At 49.6% G+C, this 23,664-nt stretch overlaps 1 protein-coding gene across 11 annotated transcripts in view; it reads right to left on the bottom strand.

The window, feature by feature from the left end:
• Positions 1–23,664, bottom strand: part of CNOT1 (CCR4-NOT transcription complex subunit 1) — a 1,684,613-nt gene that overhangs the window by 1,091,482 nt on the left and 569,467 nt on the right. For all 11 annotated transcript variants that reach the window (XM_086945302.1, XM_086945307.1, XM_086945301.1 and 8 more), the window contains one exon: positions 19,241–19,391. In XM_086945302.1, coding sequence (XP_086801428.1) covers positions 19,241–19,391 — 151 coding nt within the window. The remainder of the gene's footprint in view (positions 1–19,240; positions 19,392–23,664) is intronic.

Below are 23,664 nucleotides of genomic sequence, written 5' to 3'. Positions count from 1 at the left end.
AATAGAACCCTTTCCCCTTTTGGGAGAGAGGTACAGGTTCTATTGCCCCCTTGGTGAAAAGTTGGTGGGTCTCGAGATGAAGGAGTTTCAGATGTTTGGGTGTAATGGCGTCTGGAGCTCTCGTTGGAGGAAGATCTTGGAACTCCAACGTGTGTCCTTCCTTGATGATGTTTAGGACCCACTGGTCTGTTATGACCATCCAGTTTTTGAGGCAATGGGCAATCCTGTCACCCACTGGTGTTAACGAGGGTACAGGAACTGTAGAAAGAGCCACCTGGCCGCTATTGTCTCTTGGTATTATCTCTCCTCTGTTGCCCCTGTCGTCCTCTCTGCGGCTGGCTAGAGAAAGAACCCCTCTGTGAATACTGGGGTTTGTATGTCTGGCCAGGTTGAGAGTTGGAAGAGTAGCGGTGCTGATTGCCGCCTCTGTAGGATGAGAATCCTCTTCCTCTTGCTCCCCTAAAGGGCACCTTGCGGTATTGTAAAGTTCCCAAGGACTTGGCCGTATCTGTATCTTTCTTTATGCCCTGTAGGTCGTCATCCACGTGTTTGCCAAATAACATCTCTCCATCGTAAGGCAGATGCAGAATTTTGTTTTGTACCTCCTGTCGAAACCACGTGGCTCGCAACCAACCCTGGCGTCTCAAAACTGCAGAGCCGGCTAGCGCTCGGAAGGCCGTATTTTGCTATATCCATAGCGCAGTCGATTACCTCAGAAGAGGCTCGCTCCCCTTCCAGTAAGATCTTTCTGACCTCGTCCTTAGATCCATCCTGAAGTTTTTCCACAAACGGGGAGAGGTCACACCACATCTGGCGATCATATCTCCCCAGAATCGCCAAAGGATTAGCCGCCCTAACGAGGAGACTGGCCATTGTGGAGAATCTTTTTCCAACATTGTCCAGACGCCTGCCCTCTTTATCCGGTGGCGTCGTTAGCAGCGTGGATGGGTTCTTAGATTTACTCTGTGCGGCATGGGAGATAACCGAATCCGGTTTTGTTGACCTAGTAGACATGCCGGGCTGCCCTCCGGCGCCTTATATTTTTTGTCCAGTCTGGGGAGTACCGGGAGGACCGTGGCCGGATTCTGCCTAGCTTTTAAGCCTTCAGACCAAACATGTTCAATGATGGGGATTGAAGGCACTGACTTTCGGAATGGTTCTTTGAAGTCATGAAAAAAACATTCAGACTGAACTGTGGTAACTGAAGATCAAATCTCTTGGATGCTCGTTCCATTAAATTGTGAAAACCTCCAATATCCGCTGGAGGAGAGATTGCGGTATCAGGCCCTGTGACGTCAGGATCTCGAAGGCCATCCTGATTCCAGTCTATATTCTGATCTTGGTCAGGGTCCACTTGCTGATCTACATCAGATGAGGCATTATCATCATCCGTATCATCCCGAATGGGCACCATCTCTTGTGGATGTTCTACGGGCTCTGGGTCACACCCTCTTGAAGGCAAAGAGTGTTCTGCCAATGGTTGAGGTAACTGAGGCGGAGGTGTAGGAGGACGCACTTGTTGAACCTCCTGTGGAGCAGGAAACCGCCTCCAATAGTCCTGCAACATTAATTGTAGATCAGAGATGAGTGGATGGCATCGCTACCATATCCTGCTGAGACGGACGTGGAGATTTCAGCAAATGAACCTGCATGTGAGGCCTCTCCTGTTGGTCATAATAGTCTTGTAGAACAGTGTTGTTGCTCCATTTCACCTTCCTCAGAACGGACCTCCTGTAATTTGACTTGTAAGTCAGATGGGCTGTAAGTCGGCCTGTAATCGCTATAAGCCTCTTCTTCAGAGTCCTCATCCAGCAATAGGGTAGGAGGCAACCGTGTAACTCGCCGTGGAGATGTCATTTGTCTTTTTCTGTGAGAAATTGCAAGTTTCCCAGTCGTCGACGACGTCGTTGACGGAATAGTCGTTGACGGTTTAATCTTCAAAGACTGTTTCGTCGATGGAGGCGCCGACGAAGAAACTGCGCTCGAAGTCTGAATAGTCGACGGGGAGATGGTCATCGTCGACAGTGGCTGGATCGTCAACGGAACCGTCGACGAACTAGTCGTCAGCATCATGGTCTCCTTTTCACCGCCGTGAGATTTTAGGGAAGCAGGCCTATCAGACCTATAAGAGGTCCCAGGCAAGGCCTTGACATGGGGCTCAGATGTAGTAGGGGGAGACCTACCCCTCTTCTTCGATTTTCTAGATGACACCATCGAAGAGGAACCCTCACTGTCTGAAGACAGAACTTCCTTGCGGTCCTTCATTTTTTGTAGCCAAGTCGGGAGGCGTCCCTCTCTGTCCCTCAAGGTCTTGGTGGAGAAGGTTCTGCAAATCTTGCAGCCAGTGGCCTAATGATCCGGATATAAGCAGTATATGCAGTCTTTATGTTTGTCTTTAACATAACAAACAACCTCTTTTTGGAACAAGTAGCACAGGTTCTAAAAAGTGCTTTCTTCTCTTTGTCAGACATGACAAAAAACAGGCAAAAAATTGTAGGAAATACTTAGAAGTAAAGAAAATTGAGCAGAGCTCAATGGAGATTCCCTTGTACAACAACAAGTGGTAGAAAATCTGAGGCTCTGAGGCTCTCTCAGGAAGGTCCTATGGGGTGAGGCTGCTCTGATGGGCTACTGCAAGAATTTGGTCTCTTTTACAAAAAGGTGGATAAGCTACAAAATGAGATGAGGCCTAGGCCTATTTTTTTACTTTGTGCTTACTACTAAGGTATTTTTTATTTACCGAGGCTCCCGTTCTGACGGGGAATAATACAAAGCATGGGAATCTATGAAAGTTCCAATACTGGGGCAAATAGAGCCACTTTCTCACATCCATGTACTGATCTCGGCGGTGTTGTCTATCTAGAAGTCGATGAATGATGGATCGACGAATAGCCTTGTCCTGAAGTGTGCTTGGACGCCGAAGGAGGTGTCCTGTGTCAATGCCGAAGATCATTATATTGATCTCAGCGAACACATGTGCCTCGAACTCGAGCACGATGAGGAGGCGACGACGGAGTGATGTGTCTCGTCGTCTATGATGAGACGACGGAGTGATGTGCTTCGACGTCGATCGTCGTTGGTGATGAGACGACGTAGCGCTGTGCCTAGACGTCGAGCGCCGATGTGACGACAGTGATCTGCCTCGACGTGGAACGCCCAACCGGCGCCGACAGACCGGTCTCTAGACAAAGCATTGCCTGACTGAAGTCAACGGAGGTCCGGTTACCTTAGTCGACGATTTCATTGTCGAGTGATGATGCGCAGGCATCACCAAAGTCTTAGACGCAGATTTCTCCGTCCACGGCAGCTTTGACGTCGATCCAGACACCGACGGCTAACAGGTCGGGACTTTTCCTCTCAACGTCGACAGTTCTCTTCTTCTGCCGCCTCACAGGAAACCTACCTTTTTCAGAGAGGCCATGAAGACGAATCCTCTCCCTGTCCTTGATGGTCCTTCTTGACAACTTCGTTACAATGGTGGCAGTTGTCCCAAGAGTGAGACTCAGGGAGGCAGAGAATACACACAGGATGTGCATCTGTTCTGGCCTTCTTGCCACTGGAAGGGCAAGGGTCAAATAAAGGCATTTTTAACAAAAAATTAACCTTTTCTGTCACACATATAAGGTATTACTTGCACTCCAAGACCAAAAGACGTCAACTGAAAGTAGAAACACAAATAGTTTACCTGTCTGTTTTGCAGCTTGAAGATCTTTCTGGATTCACTATGCTGTGCATTATTCCGCGGTCTAGTGGTTGGGTCCGGAATCGTAGTCTTTTTCTGGTTTTTTTTTGTAGCCCAGGTGGGCGTCTACATCCCACATTTTGGTGTCCTTCCTGGGACGTCTGCTCGCTTCCTGCAGAAGCGCCCACCTTTGGGCGCCTTCTTCGGATTCTTTTTTTCTCTTGTTTTCGTGTCATTGTTATTCATCCTTTTCCAATCATTTCAGGTTCTTTCTTCTTTTTCAAGGAACTCCAGATTTGTCCCTTTTAAAGAGTTTGACTGTATATTGCCTTTGTATTTCCTTCTCCTCCGGTCTCATCTTTCTGGCGGAGGTGGGTGGGTAAGAAACTATTCGTTTTTGCAGCCTAAATCTTTCTGGTAGCGGTTTGTTATGTTTGTGGCAGCTGGGTAGAAGATGAGCATTGGTTGTTGAATATATGTTGAAGCACTCTGGCCTACTTGTGCTTCCTTGTTCATTTGTATATCCACGCAGTAGTGCTTGTGTGCACTGAAACCCATGTTGCCGCCAGGAATAGGTCTTGAATCAGTGTTGCTCCCTTTTTTCTAGTAGAGTGGGCTTGTGCCCCTCCTAGTAGTTCTTGCCCTGCCTGTTTGTGGCAGAATTGTATAGTTTGTGCGATCCATGGTGCAATGGTGCCCTTAGTTACTGGTCTTCCCATGAAAATGCTTGCGAAAGACACAAAACTGCTTTGTTTTCCTGTGCTCTTTAGTTCTTTCAATGTCATTCATTACTGCCCTTCTAGCGTCCAGAGTGTGCAGTGCCCTCTGCGCTTGTGGATGGTTTCTGAAAGAAGCTCGGTATTTGTATTGTTCGTTTCATGTGAAACTTTGACACCACCTTTGGCTTAAAGTGTGGGTCCGTTCTCATTACCAACCTGTCGCACAAGTTACTACTTGTGTAACGATATATCTGTAAGAGACATTAGTTAGTGATAGATTCTTTATCTTAGAATATCCCCAGGCGTCACACTGGATCCATAAGTTTTTGCGTAGCAGTACCCTTGCGGTCGTCTGCGGCTCCGCGTCTGTCAGCGTCGTGGGCACCGTGATGACGTCGTCAGAGTACTTAGACGCCGCCTCCGCGTGCTGACGTCAGTTCTTAGACACAGCTTTTCCGCGCCAGAAATGCAGAGCTATGCTAAAAACCAACACTGGTGCCATTGAAACTAGGGCCCTGAAAGGGGATGACCTTAACCTAAGATATCGGTTCGCAGAACGGGGCGGATGGGTGAGTCGGTAAGGAATCTACCACTAACTAATGTCTCTTACAATAATATCGTTACACAAGTAGTAACTTGTGCATCTGAAAGAGACACGTTAGTGATAGATTCCTTACCTTAGAATAGATACCCCAGCAATACCAACCCCAGTGGTGGGTCTGCGAACCAATAATCACACCAGAAAGTCCTGGAGGACGGAACGGCCAAAGAAGCCATCCCTCCGGACTTGGCTGTCCAGGCAATAGTATCTTCCAAAAATGTGCAGCGAGGCCCACGTAGCTGCCTGGCAAATGTCCTGCAAGGGCACTCCTCGGCCCAAGGCAGTGGTAGTCGCCGTGGCCCGTGTGGAATGAGCCATCAGCCCAACAGGGGGTTCCGTCTTATCCAAGGAGTAACACGCCTGGATACACAAGATGATCCACCGCAAGATGGTCCGCTTGTGCACCGCCTTTCCCTTCTTAGCGCCCACATAACCAACATAGTTGGTCATCCACCCGGAACTGGCGTGTGCGATCCAGATAGTCAGAGCGCACATTTTGGGTCCAGACGGTGGACCAGACGTTGGAGCCTCTCTTCCTCTTTCGAGGGATGCGGGGGAGGAAAGATGCTGCGCAAGGTGATGGACTGCCCGATGTGGAAGCCTGTGACTACCTTGGGCAGGAAAGAGGGCCTTGTCCGCAACAACCTTGTCCGGATGGACCGAAAGGAAAGGAGGTTTAGAGGATAGAGCCTGGAGCTCACTCACTCTCCTGGCAGAGGTGATGGCAACCAGGAAAGCAGTTTTCAGAGTAAGGAGGCAGATAGGACAGTTGTGAAGTGGCTCAAAAGGAGCGCGCATCAGAAAAGTAAGAACCAGGTTCAAGTCCCACTGAGGCATCACGAAGGGAACAGGTGCAAACGTGTGTGTGATGCCTTTCAGGAATCGATTAACAGGGGACTTGAACAAAGAAGGTTGATCAGGCAGCCTCAGAAAGGCTGAAACGGCAGAAAGGTAGCCCTTGATAATGCCCAGAGCGGAGCCCTGCTGTGCAAGAGAAAGGAGGAAGAGAAGAACCTCAGAAAGAGGGGCAGAGAGAGGATCCACAGCCTTTGCTGTGTACCATGCCACAAATCTGTTCCACCTGCAGGCGTATACCGACTTTGTGGAGGGACGCCTGGCTGCCAGAATGATGTAACAGACTTCAGGAGGCAAATCAAATTGCCTCAACTGTCGCCACTCAATCTCCAAGCATGGAGGTGGAGACTGGACAGGTTCGGGTGGAGGACCGTCCCCTGCTGCTGCGACAGAAGGTCCTCCTGAAGAGGCAGACGAACCGGGGGGATCGACTGACATACTGAGTAGCTCGGGATACCAGTATCTTCGTGCCCAGTCAGGAGCCACAAGGATGACTTGTGCCCGGTCGAGCTTGATCTTCAGCACTCTGGGCAGAGTGGTATAGGCGGAAAGGCGTACAACAGACCGCAACTCCACTTGAGACGAAAAGCGTCTCCGAGCGGGTGCCGCCGTGGAAATTAAAACGCGCAGAACTTATGACATTGCGCGTTCTCTTCGGTGGATCTAACCAAGGCTCTCCCCACTGCTGAAAGAGGCCTTGCGCCACGTCCGAGTTCAGACGCCATTCGTGATCCATTATGCACCGGCGGCTGAGTTCGTCCGCCCTGGCGTTCAGATAACCTGCCAGGTGTTGAACCACCTGGGTCACATCCTGATGTTCCAGCCACTGACAAAGGTACAGAGCCACTTGGCAGAGGGTCCACGACCCCACCCCGCCCTGTTTGTTGCAGTACCACATGGCTGTGGTGTCGTCCGTGAACACCTGCACTACACTCCCCCGGACAGAGGGGAGGAATGCCTTTAGTGCTAGACAAATCGCCCGCAGCTCAAAAAGGTTGATATGGAGCCGGGACTCCGCCGGAGACCAGAGGCCTCTGATCTCGGCCTCTCCCATGTGGCCTCCCCAGCCCTGGAGGGACGCGTCCGTCACAACTACGTGCTCTGGGTGGGGAAGTGAGAGGGATCTGCCGCTGACTTAATCGCAGTCCGTGAGCCACCACTGCAGCTGTCTGGCAGTGCCCTCCGAGATCAGGACATGGTCGGACAGGTTGCCCTGATGCTGGGCCCACTGAAACTGCTGGGCCCACTGAAACTTCAGGTCCCACTGCAGAGCCCGTATGCGCCAACGGGCGTGATGCACCAGAAGGATGCAGGAAGCCATCAGCCCCAGAAGCCGCAGCGTCAACCTGACCGAGACTCGGGATAAAGGCTGAAAGATTGGAATCAGAGCCTGTATATCCCGAACCCCCTGTTCAGGTGGGTAAACCCGAAACTGGGCCGAGTCGAGAACCGCTCCGATGAAAAGGAGCTTCTGAGAGGGACACGTGTGACATTGGCACATTGATGGAGAACCCCAGCTGGTGCAAGATGTCTGCCGTTGTCTGGAGGTGGCTGACTACTGTCTGGGGCGAGCTCGCCTTCAACAACCAGTCATCGAGGTAGGGGAAGACTGAAACCCCTAACCTGCGCAGATGGGCTGGAACCACCGCCATCACCTTCGTGAACACCCGTGGGGCGCTGGTAAGGCCGAAGGAGAGCACAGTAAACTGAAAGTGCTCGTGGCCTACCGTGAACCGCAGGTAGCGCCGGTGGGCCGGCAGGACGGGAATGTGGAAATAGGCGTCCTGCAAGTCCAACGCTACCATCCAGTCTCCTGGGTCTAGGGCAGCTAAGACCTGAGCCAAAGTCAGCATCTTGAACTTCTCCTTCCGGAGGAAGCCGTTGACGTTCCGCAGGTCCAAGATAGGGTGTAGGCCCCCTTTGCCCTTCTTGGGTACTAGAAATTAGTGGGAGTAACAACCACACCCTACTTCTGGCCCAGGAACGCGCTAGATGGCCCCATTGGCCAAGAGGGCAGTAACTTCCTCTTGCAGAAGTTGAAAGTGATCCCCTGACACGCGGTGGTACTGCGGTGGCATGGCTGGAGGGGTCGCCTCGAAGGACGATTTGCAACACCCAACGGTCCGATGTGATGGAGTGCCAATGGAGGAGAATGGCAGACCCTGCCCTCCACTGGTGTCAAATGGGCCTGAAAGCTCAGACTAGGAAGGCTTGGAGGCAGATGCTGCGGGGGTAGATGTGGACTGGCCACGCCGTTGTCCCCTGTTACCGCCGAGACGGGAACCACGCCCGCCGCCGCGCTGAATGTTAGTCTGCGGCCCGTGGCTGGCAGGACGTGTGGGGGCGCCCCTTCGGTGGCCATGAAAAGAGCACGGGGCGGAAGTTTACTATGGGGCCGACCGGCCCAAGGACTTGGCCGTAGCCCTGGAGTCCTTAAAGCGTTCCAGCGCGCTATCCGCCTTGTCACCGAAGATGTGGCTGCCATCGAACGGCATGTCCATAAGGGTGTTCTGGACATCGGCCGAGAAGTTGGCGGACCTCAGCCAGGCGCGGCGGCGAACCGCCACAGACGTGGAAATCGCTCTTCCCAGCGAGTCAGTGGTGTCCAGTCCACATCGTATTGAATACCGCACTGCGTCTCTTCCCTCCGTGAGGGCTTGAGCAAGCTTCACTCAGGCTCCCTTCCGGCACTCAGGTAGCACTTCCGCGACCGTATCCCACAGAGAGTGGGTTTAACGGCCCTAGAGGCACGCTGTGTTGACCTACCATAATCCTAAACTAAGGGAGGAGAACATCTTTTTGTCGAATTGTTTATACCTCTTGGATTCCCGATCCGGTGGTGAAGTCGGGAATGCGGACTGGGAAGTAGAGGCCTGGATAACAGGCTCTCGGGGGTGGGGAGGGTGGGCAAGAAACTAGGGTCGCCGGGGGCTGGGCGGTGGCGCCTAGCGACGTTCCTATTCTACAGGGGGACCTGTAGAGGGCCTGGACCAAGTGCCCAACAGGACTTCTGTGAGAGCCTCATTAAACGGCAGTAGAGTCTCTATGGAGCTTACCTGCGGTTTAAGGACCTCTGTGAGGATGTTAGACCTTACTGTTGCGACGGGGAGCTTAAGAGCCAAGGCCTTGGCTGACCTCATCAGCACCACACTATAAGCAGCCCCCTCCTCCGTAGCCACGGTAGGAGGGGCGACAAAACCAATGTCTGGGGAGGTATCCAGGCCACTAGCTTCCCCTAGTTCCTGTGTCCAGTCCTGAAATGACTGGCACTCACGTGCCAGAGGGTCCTCAGACCACCCCAGTCTCCTTAGTTATCCATGTCCTGAAATTCACAGGTAAAGGATGGACCCAGATCATCGAAGAATTACTCTTCGGCCGGCGCTGAATGCGGAGTCTAGCGACGCCGCTCAGACGTCAGATCCAAACCGAGGGGTGGACCAGGGACTGCGTCGTTGGATGACAACCTAGGAGCCCGACACCAGCTGGGTCGTAAGAGCGACCAGCAGCGACCCGGATCCGGATCCAGCGGGGCCTTGCAGCGCCGGGACTAAAGTCGCAGACGGCGCCGGAGCTGAAGCTGAAGCACCCGACGGCGCTGAGGCCTGAAGCACCCGGCCTGCTTGGACTCCCAGTCAGGGCCGCTTGTCCCGAAGGCACCAAGGAACCAGACGGAGGAGAGAGCGACGTCATGGCCATGAGGAAGGCTTCGAGTGGTGTCGACTCGCGGAGCTGTGATAACTCCGGCCCCACAACCGGTCCCTCAATCTCCTTCCGGACCGGGACTCGAACGGCGCAGGGCCGACTGCCGGAGCTCAAGGTGCTTACGGGACCACTCCCGCCTAGCCTTTGACTTCATGGCCCGACAGTCGGGGCACGACTTATCATGGTCAGGCTCCAGGCAATGTAGGCACCGGCGATGAGGGTCGGTAACCGACATCAGTCGGCTGCAGTCAGCACACGGCTTGAACCCGGAAATCCCTACCGGCACAGATGGAGTCGTAAGACTCGAAACAAATACAAAAAGGATCGAAAAAGTTTAGTCAAAAAATGACTAAAGGGTACCACTTTCTCCGGACCTGCGCTTGATGGCACGGAAAAAAGATAAACAGACGTCAGTGCGCGAGTGCGGCGTCTAAGTACTCCGACAAAGTCATCCCGGGGCCAACGACTGATGCGGAGCTGCAGACGACTCCTACTGACGCGCAGGGGTACTAGTACGCAAAATTTTCCGGATCCAGTGGGATGCCAGGGGATATTCTAAGGTAAGGAATCTAATACTAACCTGTTTCTTTCAGATATCCAGTGCGCGTTTTATTTACATTTCAATTTGTGAGTATTTCCTCTATGTTCATGCTGTCAGCGGACGCAATGTCACATGGTAAAATGATTTCTAATTTAAACGTCACTTACTTGCGACGCACTCATGTCATCAAGGCCACTTAGTTGGCTGAAATGCATCATGTTAGAGTTGCACTTTTGAAATTTAAAAAACGCTATTGCGGCTAGCAGTATCAGCTCAATCAAGTTATCCCTCTGTTTGGTGCCGGGTAGCACCTATGAGTTGTAATTGTATAGACTTATGTAGAGCTGTATATGTGATTTCCATATATAATTTTTATATTATTTCCGGGGTCCCCGCAAATGGGCGGGAATATTCAGTGCATATGGCTATTGATGAGGATCCCCTGGAAGAGAACTGCAAGTGCCCCTGGCCTGCTGTAAAGCACATGTTGCACCAGTGGGCACGCAGGACAGGAATGTGAAAAAGTGGCAATCAAGTCCATCGCTACCGTCCAGTCTCCTGGATCTAGGGCAGACAAGACCTGTGCCAGTGTAAGCATCTTGAAATTTTCCCTTTTTGGGGAAGTAGTGGAGTACAAGAACATCTAGGGTTGGGAGCAGGCCCTTTCCCTTCTTTAGGACCAGAAAGTAGCATGAATAACCACAGGCCAAGTCAGACAGCCCAAATATAAGGCACATGGCATCATTAAATTCTTTGAGCAGGGCGGGGGGGGGGGGGGCGGGGGGGGGGGGTCGCTCCAGGGAAGGTAAGGAAGCACAGAGCTGACCCAGTCACACATTCCGCAGAACAAGTCCTAAAGCGCTGTGGCTCTTCTGTCGCGTCGGATGGCAAAGCATGGGGATAAAAGTCAAAGCATCCATGAGTTCTTGTGTTTCTTATGCCTCTTACCGGACCCACCAGACTACTTAGAGGGGGAGGACAAGGACTTAAGACCAACAGAACAGTGACTGGACCTCCATCTGGACCAAGAACGAGACCTCAAGGACAAACAATGCGGTACGAAGCACCAGGCAGCAAGCAGCTTTAGGGACTGCTCAATCAAATCGTTCGGAGCAATGGCCTGGCAGTCTGAGCACAACTTCGAACCGTGGTTGGGTTCAAGGCACTAAAGACAAACCAAGTGTGGATCCATCACCGACATGGCAAGGTGGCAGGCACTGCACGGTTTGAATACAGAAGACTTCTTGGACATGCGGGGGAAAATCTACGCACCAAAAAATATTTGACAAAAGATCAACAAAATCCTGCAAAAAAAGGCCAGAGGGTAGCTCTTCACAGATCTGTGCTGACTGGCGCAGAAAGAAAATAACTGTCAGCACACCAAGGTGGCGCCTACATAGGTGACGCAAACATCAATGGTGAAGACGCAGATAATGTGACGCACAGCCAACAGACGCAACCTACCGAGACACGAATATTGCTGCTAGAAAAATCTTCCAGATCCAGTCCGATGGCTGAGAAATTCAAAGATAAGGAATCTGCTGCTAGACATCAGATACTAATTGGCAGGAATGTGCATAGCATGTGTATCTGCAGCCAGCACATACCACAAATCTAAAGTTACAGCTGACGGCAGACAAAATCTTGGGCCAGTTTACACCATTTGCCTCAAAAAGGTACGGTTTAGATGTAGGGGCCAGCATCTCCGAATCTATCAAATGCAGTTTAGTTTTCCCAAGGAAGGGGCACCCAAAAAGTCACTGTACAAATAGTTCAGGTGAAGGGTAGTGGGAACAGGACTTCAACTAACAAGGCTAGAAGGACAGCTCAAACAATTCTGGCTGTGGGGCGACCTCAATGGGAGAGGTCCTCAAATTGGAATATGAATAATGGCTTGGCAAAGGAAGTCGATAGATGCACCCTACATCAGGTCTGCGAAAAAGCACATTCCTTTTTTAAATTTGTTTAGATGATTGATAAGCTTTTAACCATGTATCTATCGCTACTCCTGGGCAGCTGTGACCTTACAGATGTTGGACGATCAATATGTCAAGATGTTCCTAAGTCATGTCATTTTCTATGAGCAACTTCCTGCCCCTTCACTAGGATTAGGTTACTCCTCCCAGAAGGGACAGTACAGTTCATCGTGGAAGCAGGCACCACATGTTCTGCAGGCCCAGCAACAAGGAGGTATCTGGTCATTTCATTAGGAAAATCAACTGTCATCGGAAATAAGTGGTAAACTACCTCTCACCTTTTGCTGCACAGATTGTCCACTTCAATGGAGGACAACATGTACACAGAAGAGCAAACCTTTGAAAGTCAAAGCTCATATTGATTAACACAGAACTCACTCCCATTCCCCTCCCATGTGTCCTTGGAGAAGAAATGCGTTACTTACCTGTAACTGCAGTTATCCAGTATTAGTGTCTTTCATAGATTCACATGCCTGAATCATTCCCCGTCGTCGAGACGGGAGCCTTCGGTATATAAAAAAGTAATGTCCTAAGACATACATAAAGAGAATAGGTCTAAGGGTCTCACCTTAGTAACCTATCTAGGTCCTTATGCAGGAAGGACCAAATAGGCTAACAAGGTGGGACCCTGGAGCCTACTCTATCTGTGTCCTTTTGTAAAAAAGGACCAAAGTAAAAGGAACAACCAATCAGCTACTACGTCCCTCTAGAACCTTCCTGTGAGGAGCCTCAGTCTCTCAGATTTTCGTACGCACCAAGTTGGTTAGGTGTAAACCTGTTAGAGAGAGGCGAGTCCTTCCAGGGGAGGCGGGAGGGTGCATGTGAATCTATGAAAGACACTAATACTGGATAACTGCAGTTACAGGTAAGTAACGCCTTTCTTTTCCAGTATTTGGGTGTCTTTCATAGATTCACATGCCTGAATCAGAGTAGCAAGCAATACAATATGCACATCCTGTGTTGATACAGAAAATATACGCCTGCAAATAAGGAACATTTATGACTGTAAAAAACAACAGCATACAATGTCATGCAGAATCTAGTAATAAAGAAATGTGCATACCAGTCCAGGATGGTGGGAAGTAGGAGGGCTCACCTCACTGGAATAGATGGCAAAGCACCGCTCTGCCCACTGCTGCGTCTTTCATCAGCTCAGCATCCAAGCAGTAGTGCCTGGTGAAGGTATGCGGGGACTTCCAGGTCGCCGCTCTACAGATGTCCAGGAGTGGCACTCCAGCAAACAGTGCCGCAGACGTAGACATGGCTCTGGTGGAGTGGGCTTTGGCCCGTGAGCCCAGAGGACGTCCTGCCTTCTCGTGGCAGAGAGTTATAGCTGAAGAGATCCATCTTGATATACTTTGTTTTGTTAGGGGCATGCCCTTCCTAGGTCTGCTGAATGCGACAAAGAGTTGGGATGACTTCCTGAATTGTCTTGTTCTGTCAAGATAGAATTTGAGGCATCTCTGAAGGTCTAAAGAGTGCAATGATCTCTCAGCCGAAGTAGATGGGTTCGGAAAGAACGATTTAAGAACCACGGGCTCATTTAAATGGAAGTCCGATGGGACTTTGGGTATGAATCGTGGGTTAGTACGCAGGATGACTCTGTCCTCTTTGAATTGTAAGAAAGGGTCCTGGATGGAGAGGGCTTGCAATTCGCCTACCCTTCTGGCCGAGGTTAGCGCCAGTAGGAGGGCTGTCTTCCACGACAGGAATTTGATATCCGATTTGTGGATAGGCTCAAAGGGGTGCTTCATCAACTGGTGAAGAACTACGTTGAGTTGCCATGTCGGAGGGACAGGTTTTGGTCTAGGGAAGGACCTAAAAAGGCCCTTTAGGAATTGTTTGATGAGCCTGTCCGCCCACAGGGAAGGGCCCCTAGAAGTTCGAGTGAACCTAGAAATTGCTGCCAGGTGGACCTTGATGGACGCATGGGCAAGTCCTGAGTGCGCCAGGTGTAGGAGGTATGGCAGGAGTTGTTGGGGGGTGACATGGAAAGGATGTAGACCTTCCTTCTCACACCAGACGCAGAAGCGTTTCCATTTGAGAGTATAAGTCTTTTTTGTGCTGTCAGCTCTAGCGTTGGCCAGGACATCTCTGCACTCTTGCGGTATGTTCAGATGACTGAACTCGCGGTATTCAGGAGCCAGGCTGACAATTTCAGAGGGCCCAGGTTCGGGTGGAGAACCTGCCCGTGAGACATCGTGAGCAGGGTCAGGTGACTGTGTAGGCGAAGAGATGGATGGACCGAAAGACGATGGAGCTCCGTGTACCAGTGCTGCCTCGGCCAGGATGGGGCGATTAGGATCAGGGTGCAGGGCTCCGATTTCATTTTCCTGATCACCCTGGGTATCAGTGGGAATGGCGGAAAGGCGTAAGCAAACACGTTCTGCCAAGCTATGGAAAATGCATTCCCTAGTGTTCCTGGTTGGGGAAGCCTGCTTGCGAAGCTTGGGCATTTGGCGTTCTCCCTGGTGGCGAAGAGGTCTATCTGTGGCGTTCCCCACTTCGCGAAGATGTAGTCCATGGCACCCGCGTCTAACTCCCATTCGTGGGAAAGGGACTGTTCTCTGCTCAGGGCGTCCGCCAGGACGTTGTCTTTGCCCGGAACGTATTCGGCTTTGAGTGTGATGCCATGTTGGAGAAGCCAGTTCCAAACTCTGAGATTCGAGAGAGAGAGAGAGAGAGAGAGAGAGAGAGAGAGAGAGAGAGAGCGCGTCCCTCCCTGTCTGTTCAGGTAGTGCATCGTCGTGGTGTTGTCCGTCCTGACTAGCACTGGGGAGTTTCGGATGCGCGGGAGGAACGATTGGAGCGCCAGGAAGACTGCCCGTAGCTCCAGAATGTTGATGTGGAGTTTGGATTCCTGTGGCGTCCATTTTCCGTTGGTCTGTAGTTCTTGCAGGACTGCACCCCAGCCCTCCAAGGATGCGTCCGTGGTGATGATATGTGGTTGCGCCGGAAGCAGGAACGGCAGTCCTTGCGACAGGTGTTTGGCTGATCTCCACCATTGTAGATTGTTGATCATAGGTTGACTCTTATGCGGTCCTCGAAGGATCCCGCAGCTTGTCTCCACTGTTTTGACAGTTCTTCCTGCAGGGGGCGCATTTTTAGGCGGCAGTGCGGGATGAGCAGGATGCATGACGACATCATGCCGAGGAGCGACTTGAAGATACGGACGGTCAGTCTTTTTGGATGCCACTGACCTGGCCAAGGAGATGAGTTTCGACTTTCTCTCCTGTGATGGAAAGGCTTTTGTGCATTCCGTGTCCAGGGTCGCTCCAAGAAAAGTGATGACTTGGGTTGGTGTTAGAGATGACTTTTCCTTGTTGAGGGTCAAGCCTAGGCGGCGGAAAAGATGCAGACAGGCGCTGGAAGATGCGGCTGCGGCTTCTCTCGACGGAGCCTTTACCAGCCTGTCGTCCAGGTAAGGGAAGACCTGGTGTCCCTGCTGGCGAAGAAAGGCTGCGACAGGAGGAAGGCATTTCGTAAAGATCCGTGGAGCAGATTTGAGGCCGAAGGGGAGGACGCGGAATTGGTAGTGTACCCCTGCGACTGCAAACCTTAGGAACTTCCTGTGTCCCTTGAGGATAGGGATGTGGTAATAGGCATCCTGTAGGTCTAGAGAGGTCATATAGTCGCCTTTTTCCAGAAGTCCCAGGATCTCTTGTAGCGTGACCATCCGGAACGACTGTTTCTTTAAAAACACATTGAGAGCTCTCAAGTCGAGCATCGGTCGCCATTTCTTCCCCTTTTTGTGGATTAGGAAGAAGTGGGAATAGAATCCCTCCCCCTTCTGGGCGTGTAGGACTTTTTCTATTGCGCCCTTCTGAAGCATGGAAGCTAGTTCTTGGAGAATCAGCCGTAGGTGTCTGTGAGGGCGCTTGACAGGTGGTGTCTGTGGGGGATTTGAGAGGAATTCCAGAGAGTGGCCGAATTGAAGAAGTTGTAGAACCCACCGGTCCGTTATTTGCCGCCAATTTTGAAGGTAAAAAGAAAGTTTTCCTCCAAGTCGCAAAGAATGTGATGGTGGAGGGGCTGGCCAATTGGTAGAGTCATTGGCGATTGCCTGCGGGTCTCTTCTGTCCTTTTCCTCTGTAGGACGATTTGTTGAAGGAGGACTGACGTCCCGACTGGTTTTGGCGCTGTTGAAACTGCGTCTTGCCCTGTGAGTATGAGTAAGAGGACTTATTTTGATAAGAGCCCCTATAGGAGGATTGTCCTCTTCCCCTGTTGGTACGAAAGGACTGATTGCGAGATTGCAGAGTGCCTAGGGCTCTGGCTGTGTCGGTGTCCTTCTTGATTGCGGTGAGGGCTTCGTCAATCTTCTCGCCGAAAAGATGATCGCCATCATAAGGCATATCAAGAATTTTGGTTTGGACCTCCTGCCTGAAAGAGGTGGCCTTAAGCCAGCCTTGGCGTCTTAGGACAGCGGCGCCTGCCAGCTGTCTGAAGCCAGTCATGGCCACGTCAATGGCGCAGTCGATCAGTTCTGAAGCCGAAGTTTGACCCTCGAGGAGGAGCGAGTGTGCCTCCGCTTTTAGATCTTCTGGTAGGTCAGCAAGGTAGGGCGCGATGTCTGCCCAGAGTTGACGGTTGTAACTTCAGAGAAGGGCAATGGAATTGGCGATCTTCACCGTCGTCGCAGAAGTAGTGGAAAAACGTTTCCCAACTGCATCCAACTTCCTGCCTTCTTTATCTGGTGGTGTTGATAAAGGTGATGCAGGGTTGCGCGAGTTCTTCTGCGCCGCCTGGGTGACCACAGAGTCCGCCTTGGGGTGGCCCGTAAGGCATGCTGGAGCCGACGACGTAGCTCTATATTTTTTGTCCAGTCTGGGTACAATTACCTGCAGGGAAGCTGGAGACTGCATAAGTTGTTTGCCCTGTTTTAGTAGATAATCAATGATCGGGATCGATCTTGTAGTTTTCTTCGTTGGTTCCTTAAAATCATAGAGGAAACAGTCAGTTTCCTGAGTTTCCATGGACATATGGAACCTTTTGGCTGCCCTTTCCATGAGGTTATGGAAACCTCCAATATCTGCTGGCGGAGACTCAGAGGATTGTGGCTCCGGAGAGGCTGGAGAGTGAGTGACGTAGTCTTGGTCTGCATCCACGTCCGTATCGTCATCTCGGACTTCCCCTTCTCCATGTTCTCTTCCCTCATCCTCGGACGAGATGGGGTCTTGTGCTGGGTCCTGTGTCCTAGGAAGAACCAGTGGAGGGGGCTTATGTCTTGGCACCTGCGCAGGAACGGTCACAGCTGGCTGCGGAGTTGGTGGAACAACAGGAGTGGCTTTTTGAGGAAATCGCTCTTTGTAGTCCTGAATGAGGAAGCGCAAGTCTGAAACTAAGGAGGCTGGCAAGCACACCATTGGCGTCACCTGAGTGTGAACTTGGGTAGATACAGCTGGAGGAACAGGTTCTTCAACCTCTTGCTCTTCGTCCGTGCTTTGGCACTTGACAATCAGGTCTGATGGGCTAGTTGCCTGGGTAAACATTTCCTCCTCCGTTTCTTGGTCCTGCAAGAAGCAGGATGGCGTCAGCTGCTGGACCTTACTAGGCGATGTCATTTCCGGTGTAATCGGTATTTTGGAGATTCTGATGGTAACATGGGATGTTTCTGCGTCCATCGCATGTGATAGGAGCTCAGACTCCTTCCAGGCACCAGTCGCCGTCGATACCTGTGACGACGGCTTCGTTAAGGAGCTCTCCGTCATTGGTTGAAGTTTGGTCTTCGTCGACGGTGGGTCCATCGACGACGCTCTCGTCGACAGTGCCTTTGGTAACTTTTCCACTGTCGACTGCTTCGTCGTCGGCGCCGTCGACAGGGTGCCCTTCGTCGACGGCTTAGTCGACGGCTTCGTCGACGGTGTGACCGTCGTCGACGTCCTCGTCGACGGACGTGTCGTCAACGGCGTGCTCCTAGTTAACGACGGAGCGGAGGATGAAAGCGGTCTTCCTGTCGACGATGAGTGAGTTAGTGTCGTCGACGAGGACGCCGACGATGCCATCGTCGTCGATACAGTCGTCGTCGATGTAGAGACGGTTTTTAGCGATGAGGTGGTCGCCGATGTCATAGTAAGCAGTGGTTGCTTCCTGGGGACAGGAAGGTCCTTGCTAGACACGGTAGGCTTGCCCTCTGAAGACCTTTTGGACTTCTTAGGAGGGGTGTCTGAGGGGCCAGGCGAGGAAGCCCTAGGCCTCTTCAGGGAAAACTGTGAGGCGCCAGACATGCTCTCACCTTCAGAAATCAGGTCGCCTTCCGGTTTGTCCTTAAGCCTGTTTAGCCAAATTAGAAGTCTCCCTTCCCGGTCTTTCTGGGTCTTGTGGGAGAATTTACGGCAAATCCTGCAGTCTATGGACTGGTGGTGAGGATAGAGACAGTATAGGCATGTCTCATGTTCGTCGTCCACGTGAAGCCTCAGTTTGCCACAGGAGGCACAGGGACGAAAAAGTGCTCTCTTCTTGCTATCAGCCATAGCAAGAAAGTCGAAAAAACTGTAAAGTTAGATGAAAATCAGATATTCCTGCGGAGAACTCAGGTGGAGACTCCCTAGCACAACGTGCGGTAGAAAATCTGAGAGACTGAGGCTCCTCACAGGAAGGTTCTACAGGGAGGTAGTAGCTGATTGGTTGTTCCTTTTACTTTGGTCCTTTTTTACAAAAGGACACAGATAGGCTACCAAGGTGGGACCCTGGAGCCTACTCTATTTGGTCCTTCCTGCATAAGGACCTAGATAGGTTACTAAGGTGAGCCCCTTAGACCTATTCTCTTTATGTATGTCTTAGGACATTACTGTTTTATATACCGGAGGCTCCCGTCTCGACGACGGGGAATGATTCAGGCATGTGAATCTATGAAAGACACCCAAATACTGGATAATTTAGAATTAGCTAACAACGCTCTTCCAGCAACTTGGCTACGGAACGGAAAACTATTTTAAACAGAGCTATTCAAAGCCTTCACGTCATTCATTCAGCAAAAAAAGTTTAAAACATTGAAATTCTGCTGCAACAGATCACACAACAAGATCATCAAGTATGCAATTAGCTGAAAACACTAAGTGTAGAGAACTACTTTCTACACTTTAAGGAGACCAAAATCACTTAGCAAACCCCGGTTCAATCTTCCAGATAAAAACAATGGGCATGATTAAAGCTTAAAATTACCTGTACAGGAGAAATTGCATCCAAGCTACTTGTACTTGGTGGACGGCCTTTGGGCATGACTCCAGGTGGCGGCTGTCTGGCTTTGTTCATCACGTTACTGCAATTCGCAACCATAGTGAGGATGGTTTCGGACAACTCCTGAGAGACGCTCCTGTATGACAATGAGACACTTAATACCAACAGTATCTGGTGCTGAAATAAAAGATTCTCTCACCCGCCCTTAACTCGTCACAGGGGGAATTAGGAAAATTACAGCATTTTCTAACAAGGTTTTCTTGATACATCCTAAAATTCATAAATATTGCACGTAATATTAGAGCAAAAAACTTATAAGTGCCTTTAATACATAATGTTCTTGCTAAACTTTCTAAAAAAAGTAAGGAAAACGTGACCACTGCAAAGTTATTTTGAATGGATAGCACTAGAAATGTAACCCATTCCCACTCCAGAATCGCAAAAAAGTTCACACCAATCTTGAGAATGCTAGCACAGGTCTAGTATTTACAGATACCCACAGTTGGTGCTCTGTAAAGCTAAAATGCTATTTAAAAAAAACCTCAAGAATCTCATCTCCGGTTCCATGATCTGATTTGTTGCTTGGTTCTCTGCTTGCTCAGTAAAATGTATACTATTTTAATACATTGGAATGGGACTTTTAATGAGTTGCATTTGACTTAACTGTTTTGGTACAAATTAATGCTTTACACTGGTTTGCCTTAGGTTAGGTCTGAATGCTCTGTGCCACAGCTACCCACAACTGTGTTCAGGTTTAAATTAGACTAACCAAACTGAACCGCATAAAGTTAGTGACATTACTTCCTGTGAACTCATAATCACCCCAAATAATAAACCACTTCCAAACATATCGGGAAATTTAAATATAGACAGAGGAAGAGATCACGAGATCTATGGTGAAGTGCATATATTAACAAGCATTACCATCAAGGAGTGTGGTGGGAGGCAAAGCAGAGGGAGTAAGGATTGCCCTCCACCAACAATGGTTATGAATATCAATGAGCAACTTACTTACCTTGGGTAACACATTGGCTGGTAGAGACGGGATCTAGGCAAGTATTCCTTAATTTAATTGGTGAGTGAGTTCTATGACTCATCAATGTCACGGCCGATGGAAGTAGATATGGAGACGTGCGGACATGCTATAGGAAAAAGCTCATGGATCCAGTCCAGCGCCTGAGAAAGATGAAGGCAGCTGTGGCTATAGGTCTCTAAAAGGTTGTATATATGGTGTATGGCAAGGCATTTTCCACATTTCTTTTTTACTAATACATTCAACAAAAACTCAGATTCAAGCAGTTAATTCTGAGCACCAAGGCAGAAATAACAAGAAGGTATTGTGACACTTGGGGGATAAGTTTGTGTGTATTTGTTACACACAATCTAAGAAAGAAAAAGGAATACACTACTTACCAGTATGCATCTGTTCTTGGCATGTAGAGCTGCAGAGTCGTACACTTTTGCAATGGATGGCCAACTGGTGTTGGGCTCGGATGATTGCAGGTTGTTGTCTTCTTGGAAGAAGTCTTTGTAGTCCCGAGATAGGTGACTCCTCCTTGGACAATACTGCGCATGGTCATCGACTCCATCCTCGTTAGTAGCAGTGAAGAGAAGGGATGTTCATGCGTGTGCATCTAAGTAAGAGGAGTACTGGAACGGATACAAGTCCTGGGGCGGCGGGAGGGCGTGTACGACTCTGCAGCTCTACATGCCAAGAACAGATGCATACTGGTAAGTAGCATTTTCCGTTCGAGGCATGTGAGCTGCAGATCATACACTTTTGCAACGATTGTGCAGCAGTGTCTCCCCTAGCGGTGGTCGCTTGTATCCGTTGCAGCATACTGAAATAGTGTTCTAAGGACAGCTTGGCCTACTGCAGCTTGCACATCAACACAATAGTGTTTAGTGAAGATGTGTATTGTAGACCATGTTGCTGCCTTGCATATGTCCTCTAGTGGTATATTTTCTAAGAAAGCCATAGAGGCTCCTAGTTAGCGAGTGGAGTGCACTCTAGGAGGAACCGTTAGTGTACGTTTAGCTTTTTGATAGAATATTTGTATACACTTTACAATCCATCTGGCAATTCCTCCTTTAGAGATGGGATTGCCCTTGTGTGGGGGAGACAAAAATACAAATAGCTGTTTTGTCTTTCTGAAGGATTTAGTCCTGTCTGTGTAGTATAACAGAGCTCTTCTAACATCTAAGGTGTGTAAAGCCCTTTCTGCAACATAGTCCTGTTTTTGAAAAAACACTGGTAGCTCTGATTGGTTGAGTTCAAAAGGAGTAATAACTTTTGGCAGGAATTTAGGATTGGGCCTAAGAACCACTTTGTTAGGATGTATCCGAAAAAATGGTTCTTGTATTGTGAATGCTTGTATTTCACTAACTCTTCTGAGAGAGGTGATGGCAACAAGGAAAGCAGTTTTCCATGTTAGGAATTGCAATTCACACTTGTGTAAAGGCTCGAAAGGGGGTCCAATAAGTCTTGTAAGGATCACGTTTAAGTTCCATACTGGAGCAGGTGGTAACCTAGGTGGGATTATTAGTTTTAATCCTTCCATAAATGCTTTGATTGCAGGTACTCTAAAGAGAGATAGATGTTGCCTATTTTGTAAATAGGCTGCAATTGCTGCCAGATGCAGGCGTATGGAAGAATAAGCCAAATTGGACTTTTGTAGGTGTAGAAGGTAGCAAATAATATTTTGGATGGAAACATCCAGTGGATCAATCGGATTATTGTTACAATATATTGCAAATCTTTTCCACTTAGCGGCATAACATGCTCTGGTAGTGAGTCTTCTAGCTTCTTTAATTATGGTCATACAGTCTGGTGGTAGGTTTAAGTAACCAAACTAAGACTTCAGGAGCCAGATCGCCAAATTCAGTTGGCTTGGTTCTGGGTGTCTTATTTTTCCATGGTTCTGTGTTAACAGGGATGGCGTGAGCCGTAATTTTTGATGTGGTACCAGTGAGATCAAGTGGTGTGGTGAACCACGGCTGACGTGCCCATGTGGGAGCCACTAGTATTAGTTTGAGAGACTGTTGTCCGAGCTTTCGTACTACTAGTGGAATGAGTGGGAGAGGCGGAAAAGCAAACGCAAATCTGCCTGACCAGTTCATCCATATTGCATTCCCCTCCGACCGTGGGTGTGGAAACCTGGCGCCGAAGGTTGGGCATTTTGCATTTTCGTGGGTGGCAAACAGATCTGTGGATGCCCCCACATTTGGAAGAATGGTTGAAGAACGTGTGGGTGTATCTCCCATTCGTGAATCTGTTGTGACTGATGACTCAACAGATCTGCTATCTGATTGTGAATTCCTGGAAGGTGTTCTACTGTCAGGTGTATGTTTTGAGGAATAGCTCATCTCCAAATGTTCTGTGCAAGCTAGGACAGTTGCAGAGAGTGTCCCCCCCTGTTTTTATATATAATAAATGGCTGTCATATTGTCCGTCCGGATTAGGACAGCTTTGTTTCGTACTTTTACCTGAAAAGTTTTGAGTGCTGGGAAAATTGCTAGCAGCTCTAGATGGTTGATATGGAACTGTCTTTGTTGGTTGTTCCATTGGCCTTGTGTGGTATAATGCGAGAGATGGGCTCCCCATCCTGAGAGGGATGCATCTGTCGTGCGCACTATCTGTGGAACAGGTTCTAGGAACGGCCGTCCCTTTGTCAAGTTTTTGGTGTTCCACCATTGCAGAGAGCGATATGTACGGCTGTCTACCAACACCAGGTCGGTGAGCTGACCTTGAGCCTGATTCCACTGCTGTGCTAGACATTCTTGTAATGGGCGCATTTGCAGTCTGGCGTGAGGAACTATGAAGATGCAAGATGCCATCATGCCTATTAGTCTCATGAACACTCAGGCTTTGAGAGACTGCTGGTGTTGAAAAGGGGAGTCTAAGGTGTGAATGCTCTGTATCCTGGCTTGACTGGGATACGCTAGAGCTGTAGATATGTCAATAAGCTCCTAGATACTTATGAGCGTGCGAAGGATCTAGGTGCGACTTGGTGTAGTTCATTGTAAACCCTAAGTCGTGCAATGTCTGAATTGTTTGTTGTGTGTGTTGGACCCACTGGTTGAACGATTTTGCTTTCATGAGCCAATCGTCGAGGTAAGGAAAGACCTGTATCTGTTGTCTTCTGAGATGTCCTGCTACTACTGCTAAGCACTTTGTAAACACTTGTGGTGCTGTTGTGACCCTGAATGGAAGGACCTTGAACTGATAGTGCCGTCCTTGTATGACAAACCTTAGATACTTCCTGTGCGCAGGATGTATAGGAACATGAAAATAGGCGTCCTTTAGGTCTAGTGTTGAAAGAAAGTCTCCCTGTTGTAGTAGTGGGAGTACTTGTTGTAAAGTGATCATGTGAAAATGATCAGATTGTATGTAATGGTTGAGGGGCCTG

Source organism: Lissotriton vulgaris, chromosome 12, assembly GCF_964263255.1.
Source record: "Lissotriton vulgaris chromosome 12, aLisVul1.2, whole genome shotgun sequence".
In the NCBI taxonomy this organism is placed as follows: domain Eukaryota; kingdom Metazoa; phylum Chordata; class Amphibia; order Caudata; family Salamandridae; genus Lissotriton; species Lissotriton vulgaris.
Note: the sequence above shows the minus strand (reverse complement) of the source record. Positions and strands in the feature narration are given on the sequence as shown.